This window comes from Dicentrarchus labrax, unplaced genomic scaffold (genome assembly GCF_905237075.1).
Source record: "Dicentrarchus labrax unplaced genomic scaffold, dlabrax2021, whole genome shotgun sequence".
NCBI classification, from domain to species: domain Eukaryota; kingdom Metazoa; phylum Chordata; class Actinopteri; family Moronidae; genus Dicentrarchus; species Dicentrarchus labrax.
The window spans coordinates 21,601,295-21,623,162 of NW_026136722.1; the positions used below are offsets into that span (position 1 = coordinate 21,601,295).

General features: G+C 39.3%; 1 protein-coding gene and 2 long non-coding RNA genes across 5 annotated transcripts in view; 2 read left to right on the forward strand and 1 right to left on the reverse strand.

Annotated features, from left to right (window-relative positions):
- The window catches only part of LOC127355735 (neuronal-specific septin-3), a 104,447-nt gene extending 92,784 nt beyond the window's left edge, over positions 1 to 11,663 (reverse strand). For 2 of the 3 annotated variants that reach the window (XM_051386842.1, XM_051386841.1), the window contains exon 1: positions 11,370 to 11,663. In XM_051386842.1, coding sequence (XP_051242802.1) covers positions 11,370 to 11,421 — 52 coding nt within the window. In that variant the 5' untranslated portion in view covers positions 11,422 to 11,663. The remainder of the gene's footprint in view (positions 1 to 11,369) is intronic. The other variant, XM_051386839.1, reaches the window with a different exon arrangement.
- A 7,707-nt stretch (positions 11,664 to 19,370) lies between these two features.
- LOC127355841 (uncharacterized) lies at positions 19,371 to 20,244 on the forward strand. The gene is made up of 5 exons (XR_007881865.1): positions 19,371 to 19,540; positions 19,629 to 19,805; positions 19,878 to 19,924; positions 20,045 to 20,122; positions 20,209 to 20,244. It is a non-coding gene; the product is annotated as an uncharacterized LOC127355841 (long non-coding RNA).
- Positions 20,245 to 20,247: 3 nt separating this feature from the next.
- On the forward strand, positions 20,248 to 20,631 carry LOC127355845 (uncharacterized). The gene is made up of 2 exons (XR_007881869.1): positions 20,248 to 20,495; positions 20,576 to 20,631. It is a non-coding gene; the product is annotated as an uncharacterized LOC127355845 (long non-coding RNA).
- Positions 20,632 to 21,868: the final 1,237 nt, after the last annotated feature.

Below are 21,868 nucleotides of genomic sequence, written 5' to 3' on the forward strand. Positions count from 1 at the left end.
TTAGAAGTATGTTTTTCCTCCTACTTTACCAAAAAATGAAAAGACATCAAGTTGCATACAAGAAAATCTACTCTGAATTTCAACTGACTGTTGATTTTGATTATTTTCTAAAAATAACTTTTTGTCATATTTGCTGAAACTTTCACTATATACTGACAGTAGTACACAAGTACAGATAATCTGTGAAAAAATCAGGTTCCTCTGGCTCCTCCAAGTTCTCCTAATGGTATTTGCAAAGAATCCACCATGCCCAGCTGACAACAACCAAACAGAGCCAAAAAAGATAGTTGACTGTTGACTTATTTTGTAGGTTATCTAAAGATAACTAATCTAGTTTATCTAAAGAAAAGCATTTGGCTGCATTTTAGAATGATCTGTGTCCGTACATTGCTTTGAATTAATAACTTTTGTATATGTGTATGAAATGTTGTAGCAGAAATGTTCTCCACCGCTGGAGATAAACCATTAACAATAACACACAGGCCCACACCCTCCACCTCTCCCAACTTGTGGTTTTGCTGTGATGTTGGTCAGTAAATGACACTTTGACATGATATGTTTCATATTGTATTCCAGTAGAGTATGGACCTGAAAATAGGGAGACCTTACTGTTCTGATCTGGTTTTTAATTTTGTAAGATTTTCTTACTTCATGTACAGAGCTCAAAAGTTCTGGTGTCACTTTGACTGTCTATTGGGGTGGAGGCTGAAGTCTAAATCATCTCAAACCTCACTGGTACACTGGTACCAGTGTTAGGTGTAGCCCATTACAAAGCAGTACTGTCATCACTGTGTCTGTTATGTAGTAATGCGTTACTGTCCTAAATTCAGTAATCACATTACAGTTACTAATCAAACAATTATGTTGTTACAAGTTCTTCAATTATCTGAATATTGAGTGGACAGGGAGGCTAGCCCATTTAATAGTTATAGTCAGTGCACCTGTAGAGAGGCTCTTCAGCCTGGGCGGTCTTATGCTGACTCCGAGGAGAAACAGGTTGTTGAGAGACAGTGTTTTAGTGATAAAAGTGTCAAATAAGCTGCACTAGTCAACTATATACCTGCCAACACTCCCTTTTTCCCCAGGTTTCTCAGATTTTCCTATCTTGTTTCTCCTGGAAAACTCCCATAATATGCACAGCCCTCAAAAAGTTTGTCTAACGTCACCTAACTCGCCTATGAAACAAAATCGCCACCTGGCAACCCACAACCCGAATGAAGGGTTGTGTGAGCAGAGCTCTCTGCACAGTTAGACGGGTCAGCAACAGAAAACTAGCTGGTGTGTATGAACTACACTGCAGACTGGAGTCTCTGTTAACAGTGACAGAGATCCACATTACATTCACTCGTCTCTTCAATGAAACATGGTCTCTATCCTCACTGCACTATTGTCAGAAATGCAATATAATATTCATGGTTATCTCTTCATTAGTGTATAATCACCTGAAAAAAAGTTTCAAGGCCACTGTAGTTTATCCTCTCTCTTCAAGTTCTTACTCCCAGGTTGTCAAATTCTGAGCTGAAGCTGAGCTAGTTGCAATCTGCAACTTCACCACTAGATGCCACTAAATCCTACACACTGGTCCTTTAAAGACAGTAAGCAGCAGTGCCACGTACATTTAAGTATTTATTTAGGAAAGAAATGCACATGATTGCTGAAACCAATCAAATGTTATAAAGAGTTCGGTCTAGACCTGCTCTATTTGAAAAGTGTCCTGAGAAAACTTCTGTTATGAATTGGTGCTATACAAATAAAATTGAATTGAATTGAATCAACAATTATTTGACATCAGTGATAGAGAACATTGACACAGTATAGGCTATATGTGTGAAACTGTCGATATATAGCTGGATGGCTGCATTCTCTCTGTCCTTAACAAAACAAACCCCCCATGAGTAAGCAGCCAAGGGGCGGGCGAGATGGGATGATTCTTTTGAACTAGTAAGCACTGGGAGGACATAAGACTGTCATGTGGACACACAACGAGGGGATTCTGAGTCTGGGCATGTCTATATCCCCCCCCCCCTCTTGTATGCACATTCCACACAGGTAGCACTCTCTGACAGACAAGATAGCAAGTGCACTGACACACGTGAACCCACACACGAAAACCCACAAGGAGTTATGTTATGTTATGTACAATTGCAACCAACTGCAGACATACCTGGCAGACAAAACCTGTACAGACACCCGGTCACTCTCTCTCTCACTCTCTCTCTCTCTCTCTCTCTCTCTCTCTCTCTCTCTCTCTCTCTCTCACACACACACACACACACACACACACACACACACACACACACACACACACACACAAACACAGAAAAACACATTAAAACAACTTCCACTTACTAAAAGCACATCTGGAAGACACATTCCAAGCAGCCGTTCGCAATGTTGTAACACTGAAAATGACACAGTGCTAAAGGCTCATAAACACACACACACACACACACACACACACACACACACACACACACACACACACACACACACACACACACGTATGTCTGGCTACTATTTGCTTCATAAGCACCTGTTGCCTGAAAAATATCAGATAGGAGCTGGAGTCTATTAAAGGGACAGTGTGCTTTGCTTAGAGAAGGAAGGAAGAGCACAGCAGCTACAGGCAGTTGGATACTCCCAGTGGTATCCAACCATGCTAGTTCACCAAACAAGTTGAATTTGGAAAACTCAACAACAACACGTCATAATCCACAGCGCTCACTACAGACAGGTTTTATTGAGAAGATAATCACAGCCCAGCAGTCACCTTTCAAACCTGCAGGGCCAAGACATGAATACTGCCTACTGATTGGGAGGGATGCATGAAAGGGATGCACGATATTAATTTATTAAAAGTTGATGTGATAACCAATAATTACCTGCTTCTAAAGCCCAATAACGATAAGATAACTGATAATTTCACGTTTTTGGATTTAAAAAAAAAAGGTTCATAATCTGTAGTTTTAACACCTGAGAGTAAGAAACGCTGACATGTAAATGGTGAATGGACTGTACTTATATAGCGCGCTGTAATTAAACCCCTTCTTAAAAAGCCCACTCTTGACCCAGGGGTTTTAGCCAACTATAGACCGATCTCTAACCTCCCCTTCCTCTCTAAGATTCTGGAGAAAGTAGTCGCCAAAGAGTTGTGTGACTTTTTACATAACAATAGTTTATTTGAGGATTTTCAGTCAGGATTTAGAGCTCATCACAGCACAGAGACAGCTTTGGTTAAAGTTAATAATGACCTTTTGATTGCCTCAGACAATGGACTGTACTTGTATTATTAGATCTTAGTGCTGCATTTGACACCATTGATCATAATATTCTTTTACAGAGACTTGAGCATCAAATTGGCATTAAAGGAACCGCACTAAGCTGGTTTAAGTCATATTTATCAGATCATTCACAGTTTGTACATGTTAACGATGAATCTTCAATAAATACTACAGTCAGTCATGGAGTTCCACAAGGTTCTGTACTTGGACCAATACTATTTACTTTATATATGCTCCCTTTAGGCAAAATTATTAGGAATCACTCCATTAACTTTCACTGTTATGCAGATGATGCGTGGTTATATCTATCAATCAAGCACGATGAAATTAATCAATTATCTAAATTACAAACATGTCTTAAGGACATAAAATCCTGGATGAGCTGCAATTTTCTGATGTTAAACTCAGAAAAAAACGAAATTCTTGTACTTGGCCCCAAAAATCTTAGAGACTCACTGTCTAAAAATATAGTTACTCTAGATGGCATTACCTTGGCCTCTAGCACCACTGTCAGTAATCTCCTATTACCCCACTAGAACACTACGTTCTCTGAATGCTGGGCTACTTGTGGTTCCTTTAGTCTCTAAAAGTAGAACAGGAGCCAGAGCCTTCAGTTACCAAGCTCCTCTCCTGTGGAACCAGCTTCCAGTTGTGGTTCGGGGGGCAGACACCCATACCACATTCAAGACTAGGCTTAAGACATTCCTCTTTGATCCCATGGTGCACTGAGCTCCTCTCTTCCTCTCTCTTTCTGCACTCATTCATGTCCCATTAATGCATGCTACTAACTTCACTTCTTCCCCGGAGTTCTTGTGCTCTCTCGTCTTGCAGGTTCTTATCGATCCTGGTGAAGCCTCCTGCCATGGTCCTGCTAGATTGCCATTACCAATACTGTTGTTGCTGTGCACCTGTCTGTCTGTCTGTCTGTCTGTCTGTCTGTCTCTCTCTCTCTCTCTCTCTCTCTCTCTCTCACCCCAACTGGACGAGACAGACGACCACACACCTAGAGCCGAAGGATCTGTCCAAGGTTTCTGCCTTTTAACAGGCAGTTTTTCCTTGCCCTTGTCGCCAAGTGCTTGCTCATGGTGGTACTGTTGGGTCTCTGTAAATAATATTATAAAGAGTTGAGTCTAGACCTGCTCTATTTGAAAAGGCGCTATACAAATAAAATTGAATTGAATTGAAATTGAATCAAACTACATGCCACACTCACCCCATTCACACACATTCATACACTGAAAGGCCTGGTCACACGCAATCTCGTATTACAGCTAAACAGTACACTAAACTTTGTTTCTGAAACGATTTTATGTGAGAAATAGGCAAGTCAGTAACAGAATCTTGCTTTATATTTGATCAGCACTGCCTAGTTTGACAGTTTGATCGGAGTTTGGTGCGTTGATCTGGACAGACTGCAGGTTTTAAGACACTTCTGTGTTGGCTTCACTTTTCATCCCCAGAAGCTCTGTCTATTATATATAGTGACAATGGTATACATACATGTCTGCACATATAATCCCCATGGAATACCTTTTCCAATAAGGTAAAATTCCAAACTCAGATCATGATACTGAATTTGTACTTGTTTTCTGATTAGTTGTCCTCAGACTGGAGTCCTCATATCTTCCCTGCAATAATGGTTTTGTCACAACTCTCATTGGTTCATTAGACCTGATCCAGTGTGTCTTAAGGGCCCAACAACTCCAGACTTGTCTGACTACAGGGCAGCCTGCACTGATGTTCTGCCAAATTCAAATCCATTATGGAAGAATGGCTTGGCAGCAAGCCACATCAAGTGCTACGTGTGTGTGTGTGTGTGTGTGTATGTGTGTGTGTGTGTGTGTGTGTGTGATAATGGGCTCAGGCCAGAGACAGATTTAGGGTGATTAGGTGGAAACACTTGTTCATGAGATCTGGGCAAAGTGTGTGTGCAACTAACATGCAAAGGGTATGTGTGTTAATGTCCATTACAACCTATATAACTCTCAGTTATTTAATTTTGTATTTAGGACCCAACTCTGATGTCTGCTATTGAACAGAAAACACACAGCGACTGGTGTTTCCTGGGCTGTTACACTCCACTGCATTAATATGGGCTGGAATGTCAGAGGGGGATGTTTTTTTGATATAGTACCACTTGTTTTGCACAAAGACAACGAGCTATGTGTGTGTCCGTCTGTGGTCACTGGGTCAGTAAGTCATGGGACCCTCTCTGATCTTTGCAGTGTTTGCGCCCTGCTGGAGTGCAGTACCAGGATGTGACAGGGCTGGGAAGGGCAGCTCTTTTCCCCCCTGGCCTCCTCTAATCTCCCATGTCATCCAAAGGCCCTAATGCCCTCCTGTCTCTCCCTCCAATCACACCTTCACACTGCCTTCACTCAAGTCTATAGAAGAGTGAACCCTCACAAACAAATGCCATTTTCTGTTATTTTCAGAATAAGTTCAAGAACTTGGGATTTTCAACACAAGAAATACCTCTTATTAAAGCTGCAGTAGGTAACTTTTATGAAAATAATTTCTTTGTCAAATTTGCTGAAACTTTCACTGTATCCTGACCGTAGTATATGAGATAGATAATCTGTGAAAAAAGTCAGGTTCCTCTGGCTCCTCCTAGTGCTCATAATGGTATTTGCTTTCTTGGCTCTGATTGGTTGTTGTTGTTCAGGCCCGGTGGATTCTTGCAAATGCCATTAGGAGCACGAGGAGGAGCCAAAGGAACCAGAATTCACAGATTATCTCTCTCATGTACCACTGTCAGGATATAGTTAAAGTTTAAGCAAATATGAAAACCTACTGCAGCTTTAATGGATAGATGATCAAGTGTAACGCACATTGGCTACGCCACGTAGCTTTGTATCAATTGACATATGTAGCACACACAAAACACAGTTTTACACTTCCATGTTCTTCTCCTAGCAGGTTGATCAGATCCAGCTGAAATTTGGTCAGAAAATGCAAACCATATTGTTGATGATATGTGATAAATGTGGTGAGTTGTCAATGAAGGGCGTGTCCGTGGGGTGGCGTCAAACGTGGACGCACACGAATTTGCTGTATTTTGAGTGTACATCGTCCAATCAGCACCAAACTTCAAGTGTCTGATAAGAGTCTCGCCCTGAACACATCTATGTGACAATATTCAGGAAAAAAGGTAGTGCCATCTAGTGCCGTACGGAAATGTCATTTTTATACTTTTATGTATTTTTCCCAGCAGATTGATCCAGCTGAAATTCTGTCAGAAGTCTCTTAAGATGATGACAATGACATCTTATGAATCTAAAGAATTTTTGCTGAACCACGTTGCCATAGCGTTGGGCAAAAATCAGCTTTCGTGTTAACATTTGTAAAAAAAAATTGGGGGGCTAAACATGCCCAAAAACTCATGAAACTTTGCACAAAATTCAGTTGTGGCGAACGCTAACCTATTGTCTTGGTCCCATACATGGGCGTTGCAAAATGGCTTAGCCACGCACCCCAGAATCAGCCCCCAAGACACGTATGACCGACATGTACAAAAATTGGTACGCATGTGTATCATGATCAGACAAGCAAAAAAGCCTCTAAGACCATCCAAACCCGACAGGAAGCCGGACATTTTGAATTCAGTGGTTATTTTCAGCGGTTTTTCGCGTTGTATTTGATCAAACCTCTCCTGGAGAATTTATCGGATCTACTATAAAATTGATCAGTACAGTTAAAAAACATTGCTGATTAAAAGTTGTGCTATTTGTGACTGCATGTCGAACGGCTTGCATGTGGGCCACTTTGAATCGAATGTCAAACTGTGTCGCATTTCCGACAATTTCAGGGCTTCCATTTTAACAAACTCCTCCTAGTGACTTTATCAGCACAACTTCAGAATAGGTGAATACAATCCAGAGAAGTTCAGGATTTTACGTTATTAAAATTTGTTCATACGGTTAAACGGTGTGTCCGCGGCGTGCCTTCAAAAATCAGCCTTGACATGACAATGGAAACCCTACTGCTAAACCTAACTGCAGTACAGATTCTGGGCAGAGCCCTGGCCTAAACGCGTATGAGTGCCAATTTTCATGTCGCGATGCAGCCACAGCACACCCCGAGTTGCGTGGAGTGCGAGGGCCCAATCATCACTGCTTGCAGTTTTAATTTTGTTTGAAGGTATGCGACTGAAAATCAACTTCGCCCCTCTGAAACAGCAGTTGCCAGTGCCTAGCCAATCAGAGTCAGACTGGACACTGCTGCGAAGTACTAGGGTCTAATAAATAACGTAGTAGCGGATCATATTTCCGGGTCTGAGAAGTGAAGCCAATTCGGAAGAATCTTAAACCTACATTCTTTTCACTGGCCAGCAGGGGGCAGCTCCATTGGATGGAAAAGACGTGCAGTTTAATTTAATGGAATGGAGAAATAAGTCTACTTCTCACTTGGTTTTTTAACTCAGTAAACAGTTTCCTAATGCGTTTATGGTCTCAATCTTTAGTTTCAAGTCTTCTACCATACAGCATGATGTTCATTTAGTAAATTATGGTCCCATTTAGAGTAAAATAGACTATAAAGTAGGGAATGCTTTAGGGTGTGGCTACCTTGTGATTGACAAGTCATTCTCAGAGTCCGTCCAGCTCAACGCACCAACTTCAGATCAAACTGTCAAACTAGGCCATGCTGATCAAATATGAATCAACATTCCTGTGTTGTTTATTCCTATCCTCAAATCTTCTGTAATATGGGAATGTGTGTGAGTTGAAACCAAGCACAGCTCAGCTTGCAGTACTGTAGGCACCACTGCTGGCTGCAAAAAACCAACATGGTAACAAACTTGAGACTTCAAAGTGGTACTCCACAATCCAATGGGTGATATTACAATAGATTCACACTTGGCTAACATGCGATGACACTGGGAAATAAGGTAATTACACATTTAACAGAATCCACTGTGTTAACAAAATTCAAGGAATTTATATTGGACGATTCTGCGAAACCCGAAATTACATCTACTGGAAGTTTTGAATGCCGGGACTATTTTATGGTAGAGACACACAAAAATACTTTTTAGCGGTTTCTTAAATCACATGCCTGTAGATAGTGACTCCTATCCATCTGATTAAAACAGACGTGGGTGCTGGGGATGAGGCACCATCTTTCACCCAGCATTCCACAGCTGGCTGGTCAGCCCAGCATCAACAATCGCTCCCCTGTTTCCAAATCAAATTTAGATCCGTCACATCTGATGATTTTCTGCCACTGGGGCTCTCAGCCCAGACCAAACTGCTGGAGGAACTGGGTTAACTGCCTCCTCCTCCACACAGGATCACTTTTTTAAGAGAGGATAACTCAGGGAGGTAATCACATGTCAGACACATAAGCATGGAGCCTGTATGATTGTTAAGGTCAGAGTGAATTATGTTTCTTCATTAAAATGAACTATTTATTTATTGTTTTATTTGGTTTGATGGATTGTTTTGATTAATTTATTGCTGCTTGGCATATTATCAGTGTAAAGGCCCTGACTGTGCTATGACAGTGGTTTGAAGTGTCAAAAAGCAGCTACAGTGGGGGTGTGTGGCCAAAAATTAGTTTAGAGGCACAGATCAACACCTGTCTAAACAGAAGAATGTCAGAAGAAAGTTAGAATGAAAGGAGAGAGAGCAGCTTTTGTTGTAACGTCCCTGCAGGGTCCAAGGACATGATGGATTGCCCTGAGGAAGAACAAAGCGTGTTCATTCTGGCATTCTCTCCCTCTCTCACTGTCCTCACACTAAAGACACTCATACTTATCAAAGATCTTACTTTGTGTTTTTGCATAGTCTTTGTCTGATTTACAGTGTTTTAAAAAGGTCTAGAAAAATATCATAAACATCACTGACAGCAGTAGTAGTGTATCCTGTGATGGATTAAACTGAAATTCCAAATAAGTGACAAAACAGTAAGAGGCGACTGAGGGACTGAGCAGAAGGCCAAAAAACGAGTGAAAAATATCAAGCCCTCCAAATTATACTACAAAATATGCTGTTTGTCCATGCCTTCTGAAATCAATGTTGTGATCTGATCTGATCAGGCAGAAAAAAGCATTTTAGCCTCATAATAAAAAATAATATCACAATTACAAAAATACAAGCATGCACCATTTTTCAAAAGATGAAGTTTGATTTCTGAGATTACTCAGAATTCACAGGGATTGTTGAATTTGCGTTTATTTTTGCAACATCACAACTTTATGGGAGAACTGAATTATATATAACTTTAAGTCTTAATATAATTATATAGTTGTCCCGAATGGGGAAATTAGCTATAAAGACCAAAACTGTTTTTTGTACCAGGCTGTAAACATGTTTATTTCTGCTATAAAGTTGGGGTGTTAATATGGGGCCTTATGGAGTTTGACTTACTGCTGGAGCCAACCTCAAGTGGCCATCAGAGGAACTGCAGTTTTTGTTACTTCGATGTTGGCTTCATTTACAGCCACAGAGGATGCAAAAAACGTGAACTATCCCTTTAAGGTTTGGTGAGATTTAGACAAAGAAAATTATAAAATGTAAATAACTTTTATCAAATTTTTTGGAAGTTGGAACAACAAGAGGTGTGGCAGTTTTTACTGATTGCAATTTATACTGATCCTAGTTTGATCATTGATTGACTGTAAAGACTCTATTATTTTCAAACCTTTCAAACCCAAAAATAAGGTATTCCTCAGGACAACATCCTCTCAAATTGTGGGTCTTCAGTCTATTGTGGGGCGAACAGAGACTGTCTTTGAAGCACAAGCCAGCTGATTCACAGAGCTGAACTTACTGCTTCTAATAGATACTTCTGTCTGCTGATGCGATGAACTTATTCTCTCTCTCTCTCTCGCTCTCTCTCGCTCTCTCTCTCTCTCTCACACACACACACACACACAGACACACACACATACACACATACATACACACACACACAGGAGCCCCAGTGTGCACACACAGAACGCTTTTCAAGGCTTTGCTTACACTGTGTTATTAGTGCTCCTCTCTACCTGTCCAGGTTGTTTCACACCGGACTCCAAAAATCATACTTCAAGTCTCACTCAGGCACACCAAACCAACCAAACATGAGCTGCTGTCTTATTTTAGCTAGTCTATACACTAACTAATGGGTTGATATTTTCACAACATATATCACAGTTTCATGGTATAATAATATTTCACAATTATAACTATCATGGTCAGTTACAATGACGCTCAAAGCTATGAAAACAGAAGGATTTTATAATAATATTTCTATGTTAACACGCTGTTACTGTAGATAAGGCATGGGACAATGTGAAAAAAAAAAGAAGTGTTTTTTGTTGTAACATGCAATAATATTGTATATCCTTCCATCCCTACTGTACATAAGCAACTGAAGTCAATTTTCATATCAGGTATACCATGGTATTGTATACCAATGCAACCCTCTCACAAACTAACAATTTCAATCAATTAATCAATTATATTGTATTAGTACTGAGTACTGGGTATCTGAGTCTCATTCACAGAGTCCCAAAGCGTCTGTATTGGATGACCTGAGAATGAGACTCAGATACCCACTATCTTTCTCGGCTCTGATTGGTTGTTTCCGTCCATGCCCATGGATTCTTGTAAATGCCATTAGGAGAACTAGTAGGATCCAGAGGAACCTGATTTTCACAGATTATCTGTCTCATGTACTACTGTCAGGATATAGGGAAAGTTTTAGCAAATATGACAAGAGTTAAACTTAAAAGTTGACTACTGCAGCTTTAATCTGAAAATTATTTTTGCCAATGATTTAAGCTTAACCAACCACCAAATGTTCGGTTTACTGCCATAGAAGAGTAATAATAGCCTATTTACATAAAAAAAATTAATTGACTGATATTTAACAATCAATCAGATTTTATTGCAGGTGATACGTAGTTTGCTGCCTAACATGGTATATTTTAGTGTATATTTTCTGTTAAAACTGCTTAAAAAGAAACTTCTGTATTCAGCCCTATAAAGCAGACAGGAGTTCTCTTTCTTCTGAACAGCCTGGAGCTGCGGTCCCACATTCGGTTTTATTACGTGCCAACAAAACAGGCAGCAGTAAAGTCATTCAATACTACAGCTGACATACCTTCAAAATCTGATAAAATCCCTTCGAGGTGGTCATTGACGGAAACAGACATCCTGTCTGCGTTCAGAAGGCTTCGTGGTGCCGCTCCGAGTCAGAGAAAGAGAAGTGAACCCTGCAAAAGAACTTGCTCCGTACAGTGGAGTAGCCGGACTGATGTGTGCAGGCTGGGCGCCAACTGAGCTGTCCTCTCGGTGCTGTGCGCGTCCTCACAGTCCGAGAAAGCTGTCTGTAGCCCAGCCCCCCTCCCACTGATCGGCTGCCTGCAGCCTGGAAGACCCGGGGGGGACGGGGGGCGGACGGCTGGTGGGCGGAGCCGCATGCAACACCTGGAAAAAAATCCTCAGTCGAATTTCTCTTTTCTTCGCTTTCTTTACTCCCCACGCCGGCTGGATCCCCTCTGGCCAAAAGGCCGAGTAGTGTCTGTCTGTTCAGGGTCCCACCTGCCTGGAGCCGAGAACAGGACAAATCTATATGATACCTACTGTGTTACAGAGCTGATAAAAAAAAAAAGTTAACACAGTTAGAGAAACACAGAGGAAGTTGTGTGAATATGAAGTAGTGTAAAAGTAGGAACAGAAGGTTGAAAAAACTAGCAGGTTAAAGCTATAATATGTAACGTTTCCACATTAAAGCTGCAGTAGGTAATTTCTATATTTTTTTTTTGGACATATTTGCTGAATCTTTCACTATATTCTGAAAGTAGAACATGATACAGATAATCTGCGAAAAAAACAGCTCCGGCTCCAATCAGAGATAAGAATATGGAGATGAATATGTCTCAATATTATTCATATATGCAAACACCGCAATCCACGCGTATGATATAATTTGCAAATGCAAAGTCAAAATTCATGACTTGTAAATTGGTATTTGCACAAAAGTGTAATGATTTTTTCAAATGTTTGGAAATTTGCAAATTAAATCATACCAATTTGTAAAAGTATATCACGTCTCGCATGTGCATCTGTCTTTCATTTGCGACTCCTACATTCCGTGTGTGAAGTGATGAATCTGCGTTTGCAGATCATCCAACATGCACATTCATCCCTGCTTCCGCTTACATCATTTTGAGACATTCCTTTCGCCTTTTTCCAACCTTATCCATACCAAAGGTCTTAACCCACGCAAGAGTGACTGCAGACCCGCAGACCTCAATGTGGGCGGAGTTAAACGTTTGACCCCGCCCACTGCCCAACTCATTTAATATGGTGTCCGAAGAGGGACAAGAAACCATAATGAATGTGGCGAAATGCAGGGATTTAAACACAATGAATTTAATCTTTGGTTTTACTAATTATGAAATAACAGATTAACTACCTATCAAAACATAATATTACCTTAATTATTCATAAATGATGAAAAAAGTAATATATTTTAATGTGTATTTATCATAATCAAATGTAACCTGAGAAATTCTCTTAATGTTATCAAAATTAAAGGGATCACTGGACTGTTTTTTTTTTATTGAATAACAAATTATTTAACAACAAACATTAACATAAAACAAGCAGACAAACAGTAAAAATGTTAATGAAATACTAAAATGATATTAATGATGATCATAATGACAAAAATGATAATAATAATAATAATAATGACAAAAATTATAATAATAATGATGATAATGATATTATAATAATGATGATAATAATACTAATAACGCCAATAATTATGAAAATAATAATAATAATAACAACAATAATAATGACAATAAGAACTATAACAATCATCATAATAATAATTTTTGAAATTGGGTGGACATGTACTGGTCTGGGTCTGGGGTACGGATCATATGATATCAGACTCTTAGAGGAACATGGCATTGATTTTCAAGTTTTCTTCATCTACACAAAGTTTGAAGAAAGTTTCCCATATCCGCCTTATCAGTGCCTGAGGGGAACCCGGTCCGTAGCACTTTCACACACTATGAACACTATGAGAGATACATTGTTTACACCAAGGCATGCAAAGAGTACAGGTTTTCTTTCAAAAGACTAAAGTGGATATGAAACTATAATGAATATTATTTCTCTACTACACACCCCCCCTTGTTCATTTAATGAACAAATACAATCAAAATACAATCAATATGCAATAGTCAAACATTAAAGACATCAAACGCATCAATCTGTTTTGCAGACACAAATGTGAAATTGTTTCATGTAAGTTACTCATAGTCCAGAGAAATATAGGCTGAATATATGCATAAAGGAACTTTAAGTAAAACTGAAAAGAAACCATGCATAATGACTTTATTATAATACCATATTATATAAATACATGTAGCAAAATAACAAACTATGACCAGAGACTCATAAAGCATCCTATCTCTGAGTTGTATACAAGTGATTTTAAAATCAAAAAGACAAGATATGCTCTTAATAACAAAAAGAATGTCACTGTTATATTCATAGAGCATATTTACTGTACATGTTAATATAAAGTATGAACGATGAGGGCAGTGGGGGTCATATCGCGCAGCCCTTAATTACAGTGTATTCAATAACTACATTTCAAAAGTACTACCTTTGTGCCTCACTGAGGCATGGCCCTTAATGTTGTCCACTTGATATTTTGCAGATGCACTGTACTTGCAAAACGGACATGACAGGGGACTGCTTTTTGTGGATTTGGGAAGGTCATCCCCACGTATCACTGTAATGTGTCTCTATACATAAAAAAAAAAAAAACATGATTACAAAGTCACAAAATACTGACTATGCATTAAATTTTTTTCTTGTACTCTGATTAGTCTCATTACAGTGCATATACCACCGAATGCACTCTGATATTAGTATTACGTTAGTTTAAATATAACATTAGCTCATGTGCAGCTAATTCACATAACTTAACAATACACCTAAAATTACATGAACAATATTATAAAAGTCATACTTACTTCCATTATTTATGATACCAAAGCGGCAGTCAGAAGCGTGGAAGGAGACAGGAGGAATAGACCGAACAGGAAGCATCACGGTGACGGCGGAGTGAAATGTTGGAGAGTTAATCTGTTATTTCATAATTAGTAAAACCAAAGATTAAATTCATTGTGTTTAAATCCCTGCATTTCGCCACATTCATTATGGTTTCTTGTCCCTCTTCGGACACCGTATCAAATGAGTTGGGCAGTGGGCGGGGTCAAACGTTTAACTCCGCCCACATTAAAGTCTGCGGGTCTGCAGTCACTCTTGCATGGGTTAAGACCTTCGCGTATGGATAAGGTCGGAAAAGGAAAAAAGGAATGTCTCAAAAGCGGAAAGCGGAAGCAGGGATGAATGTGCATGTTGGATGATCTGCAAACGCAGATTCAACACTTCACACACGGAATGTAGGAGTCGCAAATGAAATTTCAAGACAGATGCACATGCGAGACGTGATATATTTTTACAAATTGGCATGATTTAATTTGCAGGTTTCAAAATATTTGAATAAATCATTACACCTTTGTGCAAATACCAATTTACAAGTCACGAATTTTGACTTTGCGCTTGCAAATTAAATCAACAAGTCACAAATGTTGACTTTGCCTTTGCAAATTATATCATACGCGTGGATTGCGGTGTTTGCATATACAAATAATATTGAGACATATCTCTTTCCATATAAGAAAGATTCATTGTTGAGTTTCATTCCCTGATTGTTAAATACAGAGGCTTTGGGACTCTGGGAATGAGACTCGGCTCTGATTGGTTGTTTTCGTTCAGGCCCAGCGGATTCTTGCAAATGCCATTAGAAGCACTAGAACAAGCCAGGGGAACCTTTTTTTTTCACAGATTATCTGTCTCATGTACTACTTTCAGAATATAGTGAATATTTCAGCAAACATGTCCAAAAAAAGTATATAGAAATTACCTACTGTAGCTTTAATGTGGAAACGTTACACCTGCAAGTTTTTTCAACCTTCTGTTCCTGCTTTTACACTATATATGGTTTCAAGGTTCAAACTTTCCAGAGATCCCTCTTTTTTGCAGTTTGAATTAGTGCTGTCAGTTAAACGCATTATTAACGGCATTAACGCAAACCCATTTTAACGGCGTACATTTTTTTATCGCGAGATTAACGCCTAGCACACTTTTTTTTCACATGCTGTTGCAACAACTAGTAACGTTAGAAAAACTACAACACCACACCAGATCTAGCTAGACCGGAAACAAAACAACAGGCACGCCGCATACACTTGTTTAAGAGTAGTAGACGTTATGGTTTGAGTGGATGGTGAGCGCGGGACGCCGAAATGGATGGATTCCTTGTTGTCAACAGGCTTGTCTGTTTGAGTAACTGGCTCAAAGCAAAGAAGTAGTAGGTTTACCTTTTATTGGTTACCGTTACTGTTCATTCTTTCTGAAATAAGAGGCTGGGTTGAGCCTCTGGTGAATAAAGAGCAGTAGCCTGACTGCTATGTTCAAAGCAAACTTGAGAAAAGTATTAAGCCATGGTTTAACTGCACTATAGGCTGAGTCCTAGTTTACCTTACATGTGCACTTTGTAATTTTATTTTGTATCACCCTGTTTTGATCCCTTAGAAAGGGCTGTTGAAGGGGCTGTTTTTGTGACAAAGTATTTTTTTCACCCTTTTATTGATGGGCAGTGTTACATTGTGTGAGAGATTATTTGCTCCAAGTGAGAATGTTAGTGTGAAATTGAACACTACAGTATATGCCAATGTTGTTTTCAATAAAAACAACATTTGAATAAAGCAAGCCGATCCACTTGTCCATGTTGATAAGAGCATTAAAATGAGAAAAAATAATGGGACAAAAAGAAATCAAGGGACATTTAGAATAGATAAAAATGTGCGATTAATTGCGAGTTAACTTTGACATTAATGCGATTAATCGCAATTAAATATTTTGATCGTTTGACAGCACTAGTTTGAATGAAAGATACCAAATGGAAGGCAGAAACAGATAAATCATTCAGTCAATCAATCTGGCATTTTATTCAGGTAATGCTGCTTTTCACCATTTGCCTCACATATCCCCTTCGTGATTGTCTGCAGGAAGCTGCCATACATTGACTTTTTATCCAGTTTGAAGCCACATTTTCACCATCCACTGTTTAGATCTCATTGGTTTGGTTTTTAGTTGGGTTAACTCACATTCAGGCAGCAATAGTATGTTTTTATGTTGACATAGTTTACATTGTTTTCTTACAGTGTATGATGTGTCCACAGAAGGTGTACTTTTGCCTTTTCGGACTGTTAATGGAAATGAGTCACGGAATTAGAAGTTTAATGCTTTTTTGCTCTTTTCAGAGGCAGCAGGCAGACTCTCCCTCAGCATATCAAAGAAAAAGCCAATCAGATTTTTTTGCACTAATAATTTGTTTTTGCTGTTCTGATGTCAATATAATTCTCATTGTACAATTAATTAAAATTCTCTTAGCAACATGAATGAACAAAGCTACAGTATATTTGTCATAGTAGTAAGTAAATAGTTCAAACTCATTCAATGTAAAGGCATTCCAACAACTAGACTCTCAAAGCAGCTTTCCAACACTTCTGGGGGGCAATCAGATTGTGTTTGCAATCAGGTAGCCCACTAAACCCCAACCGAAGGACACACACTAACACACAATCACACACACACACACACACACACACACACACACACACACACACACACACACACACACACACACCAGTCTCTGTGCAGATCATGAAAAGCCACTGTGACATTAATCCTCCTTGGTTCAGAGCCACAGGGCTAATGAGAGCCCCTCAACTAAAAGGAGGGTCTACATGTGTTTGTCTGTATGTATGTGTGTGTGTGTGTGTGTGTGTGTGTGTGTGTGTGTGTGTGTGTGTGTGTATCTGTGTGTGTGTGTGTATGCATGCACAGAGAGAGTAAGAAAATCAAATAACTTAAAAACTGAATAAAATTTTAAAAACTAAACAATTAAGAGGTGTACCTTTGAAGGCATATTTCGGTAAACAAGTTTAGCATGTGTATTTTGCATGGGTAAACATGGCTTTCGGTGTGTGCATGTTATGGTGGCTGTGGGAATATAGTCACATGGGTTTGGCTCCTGTCTCTCTCTCTCTCTGAGGCTACTTAATCGGCCTGTTTCCTGTGATATGCCCGATAGTTCCAGACGGTGAATCTGTGTGTATACGTGTGTGTGTGTGTGTGTGTGTGTGTGTGTGTGTGTGTGTGTGTGTGTTTGCTCGTGCTGCGACTCGCCCGAAGGAATCTTTTTGCACAGTGCTTGATGTCTGCGGTGAATTGTAAGGGCCAAAGAATTCAGGCACCACATACAAGAGAAATTTAGATGGAAAGGCTCAAAGACATGATGGAATATGATACATGAAGCATAGCATTAGCTTCCCTAACTCCCTTTCTTTCTTTCTTTCTTTCTTTCTTTCTTTCTTTCTTTAAACCTGGGTACTGTTTTGTCCAGAAAAGGCAGTGAGTCAGACATGTTCTCTGACAAGTGTCGCCAATTGTTTTTGTGATTTTCATTAACAGAATTCCAAAGCACGGCCAATAGTAAAGTGGCTGGGATGGATGCCTCCCTTTGAAGGTATTTCAAGCATGTCCAATTTGGAGGAGAATTACAGGGAAAATCCTGGACAATGTTGGCATTATATATCCTATTTGGTATGGGAACTAAGCATCGTCTGCATAGAAAAACATTTTAACAGTATACTTCATAGTACACATAATTCACTCCTTTTCCATCTCATGCAGTAAAGGCTTCTCCAACTGACAAAGATAGCAACAAACAAAACTTTCTGTCAGTGACCTATGGCTGATGTTACACATGTTGCTGCTCCATGTTTTACTTCTGCATTTGGTCTTAATGACCCTTGTAACAACTGTTAGTGTTAATTACTTTTCAAAATAAAGGTTACATATATGAAGTTTAAAACATTAAAATAGCAGCAAACACGTATTAGTTATGTAAAGATATTGTGGAGTCATGGTGTCCCACTCCCTCTTCTTGTGTTGCTATCACTCTGTGGTTTGTTTACATAGCCTGTCTGCTCCGTGTAAAGTGAAGTAAAGTGACTGAAACTGCTGTTTTTATCATCTATGTCAGTGATTTAAGGATTTATTTCCACCAAGCAGAGTAGGTGATGGCTGGAACAATGATAAGACAACAAAGATGGTTTTGGTCACTTTTAGTTTGTTTCTCTCCACTTTGAATGAAGTCATTATGTTACAATGATCTACTAGGTAAAATAACAATTTTTGTGGTGTTGGGTGGGTTATTTGGGGTTAGGGTTAGGGGGTTAGGATCTACAGGATCTATCTCTGTAGGGATCCTTTCCATAATGTTGTTGGACACTTAGGGCTCTATCTTGCACTCAGCGCAATTGACTTTGTCGCACGTCCTTAAATTAGAGAATGAACTTGCGCTCCGAGGGGCGGTTCAGCGAAAAGAGGAGGCGTGTTCCGGCGCAAACGTTCCCTGGTGCTATTTTGCTATTTCAGAAAACAATTCCGCCACAGACCAGGAAAAACCTATGGGGTATTGCACAAAAGTAGGATAAAGAAATCCAGGATAAGTGAGCAAGCGCGGCTTGACTTAGCGTGCTCGGCTCATCCTGGCTTAATCGGTTGCACGTTTGTCGAGCCAGGATGAAAAGGTGCGGCTATGTTAAGCCAGGTGTAGATAGTCGGGATAAGTGCGGGTTCACGGCATACTTAAATAGACCTCGCGATCGCTCACAGAAACACCGATCGGAACATGGATAAAACACGCGCTTCGTATTTCACGCCCGCTGAACAACATCTCCTGATGGAGTTCTATGAAGAGGTGAAAGATACCATAAGAAAAAAAGGCAATACCAGTGCCATAATTAAAGAAAGAGAGAAAGCCTGGCAGACAATAGCGGACCGGCTTAATGCGTAAGTAGTCCAAAACTGTACAATGAATAAACAGTGCTCCACTGGAACTGTCATAATTAGGCTCCAATTGAAGGACTAAAGGAGTTACTTTAAGTCCACTAATCAACTGTTGTACACTTTGCTTGTGTGGCAATTAGCGGTGCATGTTACTTAAATGTAGAGTATGATTAAGTGCAAACAATTATCCACAATGTGTGTCATTTAATCTATTTTTATCTATTTTATCTTTCTATCCTTCATAAAGAACAAACTTGTCTGGCCATAAAAGGACCTGGCAGCAAGTTAAAGTTAAATACAAGAACATTTTGCAGGCTGGTAAGTGACTATAAAGTAGATAACAGTGAATAAATGAGGTGAATATATTAGGTGTCTGCTCACATGTTGAATGTCTGTATGATTGTAGCAGTTAAAAAAAAAGACCATAGAACTGGCACAGGGGGCGGCCCACCAAGCCAGGATATGACCCCGGCGGAGGAGCTGGCACTCCATTTAAATAAAGGGAGGCCAGTGATGGAGGGAATCCAGGGAGGGACAGTAACGGACTCTATCCCAGCCACAGAAACTGTCCGCTTCATACAAGGTACATATTGCCGTACTACAGACCACAATCAAATAAATCTATTATACTGTCTGACTTTAGATTTCCTTGCAGTGTCTGGGAACACGCTTACACTTTTGGAGCCACCAGAAGATGATCCGGTTAGTACATTGTATTGAAATCACAGGCTTGGTATGTCCTGTGAAATCTTAATTCAAGTTCTCTCAAATGTATGTATGTATGTATGTATGTATGTATGTATGTATGTATGTATATGGCAGGGGGAAGGCACATCTGCAGCTGCAGAATGCACTTCTGCAGATGAGGAGACTGTGTCACTGGACTCCAGAAGGCTTGAGGTATGTCAATTTTATGGAAATATCCTTCTTGTCCATAAAGGATATGAAGTCTGTGATGTGGTGCTAATAGAAAATATGTGTAACAGGACACAGATGATGCACAGTCTCCTAAGCAGCCCGGTAACATTGTGAGTATTGGCCAAAGTAAATCTATATTATGCACAAATCCTGCTTTGCTTATTTGACATTTCTTTTACAGACTTCACAAACTGTCAGAAGGCTTTATGCGAAGCACCTGGAGAGACAGATAGAGCTGGCAGATGTTAAAATAAAACTGAAGAAGAGAAAGCTCCAAGAAATGGAGCTGGATCTTGAAATTAAACGTCGGACACTCAGGAAACTGGACCTGGAAATCCAGAAACTAGAAAGAGAAGTGAGTATTTCAGTGCACACAGTAACCATAACTGCCGTACAGCGTTTTTATCTTTGTTGCTTTTGTTCTCTCTATTCCAGGATCCAAGCAACCAAGGCAAATGAGGGCTGCCAAATAAAAATTCAACTAGAAAACATTGTGGTGTCCTCCGTTTTTCATGAATGTGAAGTAGAATTTAAAAGAATCTCCAATGCTAAACAACACAGCAAAATAACATTTAAGATATTTTATTAACTAAAGAGGCTAAATCCAAAAATTAAGAGAAGAAATGTGCAATATATTGCTCCCTGACAAGTCTGCCATTAATGTTGTCTGGGAAGATGGGAGCATTTTCCCAGTCAACATGAACAGCCACTCGGGGGGCCTCTCCGGTCCGTGTATCTTTTGGTCATTGGATTTTCCTTTCAGAAACGGGTATTAAAAAACAGAAAACGAGTGGTTATTTGATTTTCGTTTTAAAATACAAAAATTTAAATTGAAATACAAGGTGTTTTTCTTTTTCATGGTCAAAAAGGGATGAACGAAATTAAAAAAATGATTCGATTTTCATTTTCTATTTCATATAACAAAAAATAAAATCACTAGAAAACAGAAACGGAAAAAAGGCCTGTTTTTTCATATTCTGAGACCGGATGTTGTCATTTACAGGACGGTGCTGTGTAGAAGAAACAGTAGGCTAATAGACTGCGGTCAATCCAGCCGTGAGTCCGATCTCCGTGGTCAAATCAGCCGCACTTAAATTTCGAGTGTACAAGTATTCTCAGCATTATGGTAAATGCGGAGAAAAGCCGTATTTACTTCCGGTTTTCAAAATAAAGGTATTTAGAGCCGTAAACTATAATTCAAATATGTTACAGTGTTGTGCCCCTGATGAATAAAAACACTTTATATCAAGTATCTTTACTGCACCAGTGTGGAGAAATGCCAAAATAAAAGCCTCATATTTATGCCTCCAGAGATTGCATATTTGACCATATTTGAGGTACTGTAAAAACATATTGCTCAGTGTTTCCTGGCTATGGATGGTATATTTGACTATTACACATATGAGACTACAAGCATACTTAATATCAAGCATTTTTACTGTACCAATTTGGAGAAATTCAACAATAAAAGTCGTCCATATTTGTACCTCCATGTGGTATTTTCATATATTTGAGTAACTGTAAAAACATATTGCTCAATATTTCCAGGCTATGGGTGAAGCATTTTCATTATACTTCAATAATGATACAGTAATCATGACAAAATTTCACACAAATGTTTAATAACATCTTGATAATATAAACACTAAACACAAAATCCTACACAATTCTAATTTGTTTACTTTTCACACAAAATGCAATTCCAGTCCACATGCTTCTTATTTTGCA